The following is a 1,788-nucleotide window of genomic DNA, read 5'->3' as shown; positions in this document are numbered from 1 at the left end:
CCAGAAACAGGGCCACTACAGGGCCCCCAATACAGCCAATCGATCACAAAATCCATCAATGTGGCCATCAGTGCACTCCCATTTACCTATTTTAGTTTAACAAGCTATGGACTTTACCAATCCATAGGTGTGCCAACTGTGCCAATTTTGCCGGTGTTATCCTTTTTTTATCCTTTCAATGCGCTTACAAGGCAGACGCGCCACCAACCAAGCTAACTAGGCTGGCAAGATCCTTCTTTCACAGGCGTGTTCAGAAGAATCGCTACAACATCGAGTCGAGATGGTGGTTAAATCATATACGATCAACGACAGCAGAGAGTACATTGCGGACAATGAGGTGAGAGGGTCCAATCTGTCTATGGGGGACACGGAAGCCCAGAGGAATGAGAAAACACCCCCGGACGATCAATATGATCCGTACGCGAACCGAAATGTCAAACATCCCACCTCGTAAGTACCCAACATTGGCCTTTTTGGTATCTATGACTTTTGATATGACATTTGACGGACTTTTTGGTTTGATCCACGACCAGACGAGAAATCTCTAGTCTCTTCTTGTAAATTTCGAGACGAAAATTTGATTCTGTTTTGTCTCGTGGACAGGGCGAGACAAGAAATGACTTGAGAAATAGTCACTTATGTACAAAAATAATAATAATAATAATCATGAGGCAAAAAATTTCTCCACGTTCATCGCTACTTTATGGTACCTATGCCATTTAACAGATTTTTTTCATTTTAACCAAAAAATTCCTTTTGGGGTTTTCTAATTTGGAGTGCATCATTTCGTGATAGATCCTTGGTTAAAATTTGCCATAATACTCATATTATGTAGGGTACCTACATAAATCAATACAATTATCAACTTAGGTGAAAGGGCAATAAAATAATTATTCTTTTACACCCCTAAAAGAACCTTTTAAAAAACTTTTCAATATTTGCTTTCAGTTACGGGGACTCCCTATTTCACATGCTGAAAGCCAGTCTGGGCACCGGTATTCTGGCTCTTCCTAACGCCTTCAAAAATGTCGGTTATGTAACCGGCGTTGTTGGAACGTTAGTCATCGGCCTCTTCTGTACCTACTGCATCCATCTTCTGGTAAGAATTGAAATGACCTATCTACTGTATTTATTATCTTTTTTGTTGCAAAATGTGAGAAAATAGGGATTCCAAAAATACTAATAAATCCATTTTGCCAAAAAATAACAACTTATACAGTAGTAAAGTTTGGACAACGATAGACAGTTTTAAGTTTTAAACGAATCAACGGGCTGAGTCCATGTTAAAGTTGTTTTATAGGAATTACGGAAGGATATACCATTTAAAAGAAAAATGTATGTTCTGAGTTTTTTGTCGATCAAATATAAATGGAAACTTGTTTTTAAAAAAAAATTAACGTCACTGTATAACAACTGCTAAGGTTTTAGGGGTGCTCGGCCCCGCGACAGGGTTTTACTCTCTATTCGACAAGTTCCCCGCCTCCTACTGTATAGGCTCTTAGCAAACCAGGTTTTACCTTCCATCCGGTGACAAGTTGCCTCCTCACAATTAACCTCACTCAGCTTGAGTGGGGCCGTGGAAAACCAGCACCCCGCGATTGCCCAGATGGTCACCCATACGGATACGAACCACGTGCACCGTTGCTTAACTTCAGTGATCGATCGGGAAATGATGCATTCAACGTGTTATCACCGCTTCCTCAAAAGAAAAGATTAACAAACTTTTTTTTTACCCAACCAGGAATCGAACTTGAATTCCAATGTGATAAGTGCTACCGTACTTGTATG

At 40.1% G+C, this 1,788-nt stretch overlaps 1 protein-coding gene across 1 annotated transcript; it reads left to right on the top strand.

Annotated features, from left to right (window-relative positions):
• Window positions 1–271: 271 nt before the first annotated feature.
• On the top strand, window positions 272–1,099 carry LOC103521502 (proton-coupled amino acid transporter-like protein CG1139; the record flags this gene model as incomplete). The annotated part of the gene is made up of 2 exons (XM_008486613.2): window positions 272–450; window positions 949–1,099. Coding segments are annotated over exons 1-2 (321 nt in total), but the record flags the coding sequence as incomplete, so codon positions are not given.
• Window positions 1,100–1,788: the final 689 nt, after the last annotated feature.

Source organism: Diaphorina citri, unplaced genomic scaffold, assembly GCF_000475195.1.
Source record: "Diaphorina citri unplaced genomic scaffold, Diaci psyllid genome assembly version 1.1 scaffold5341, whole genome shotgun sequence".
Lineage (NCBI taxonomy): Eukaryota > Metazoa > Arthropoda > Insecta > Hemiptera > Psyllidae > Diaphorina > Diaphorina citri.
Note: the sequence above shows the minus strand (reverse complement) of the source record. Positions and strands in the feature narration are given on the sequence as shown.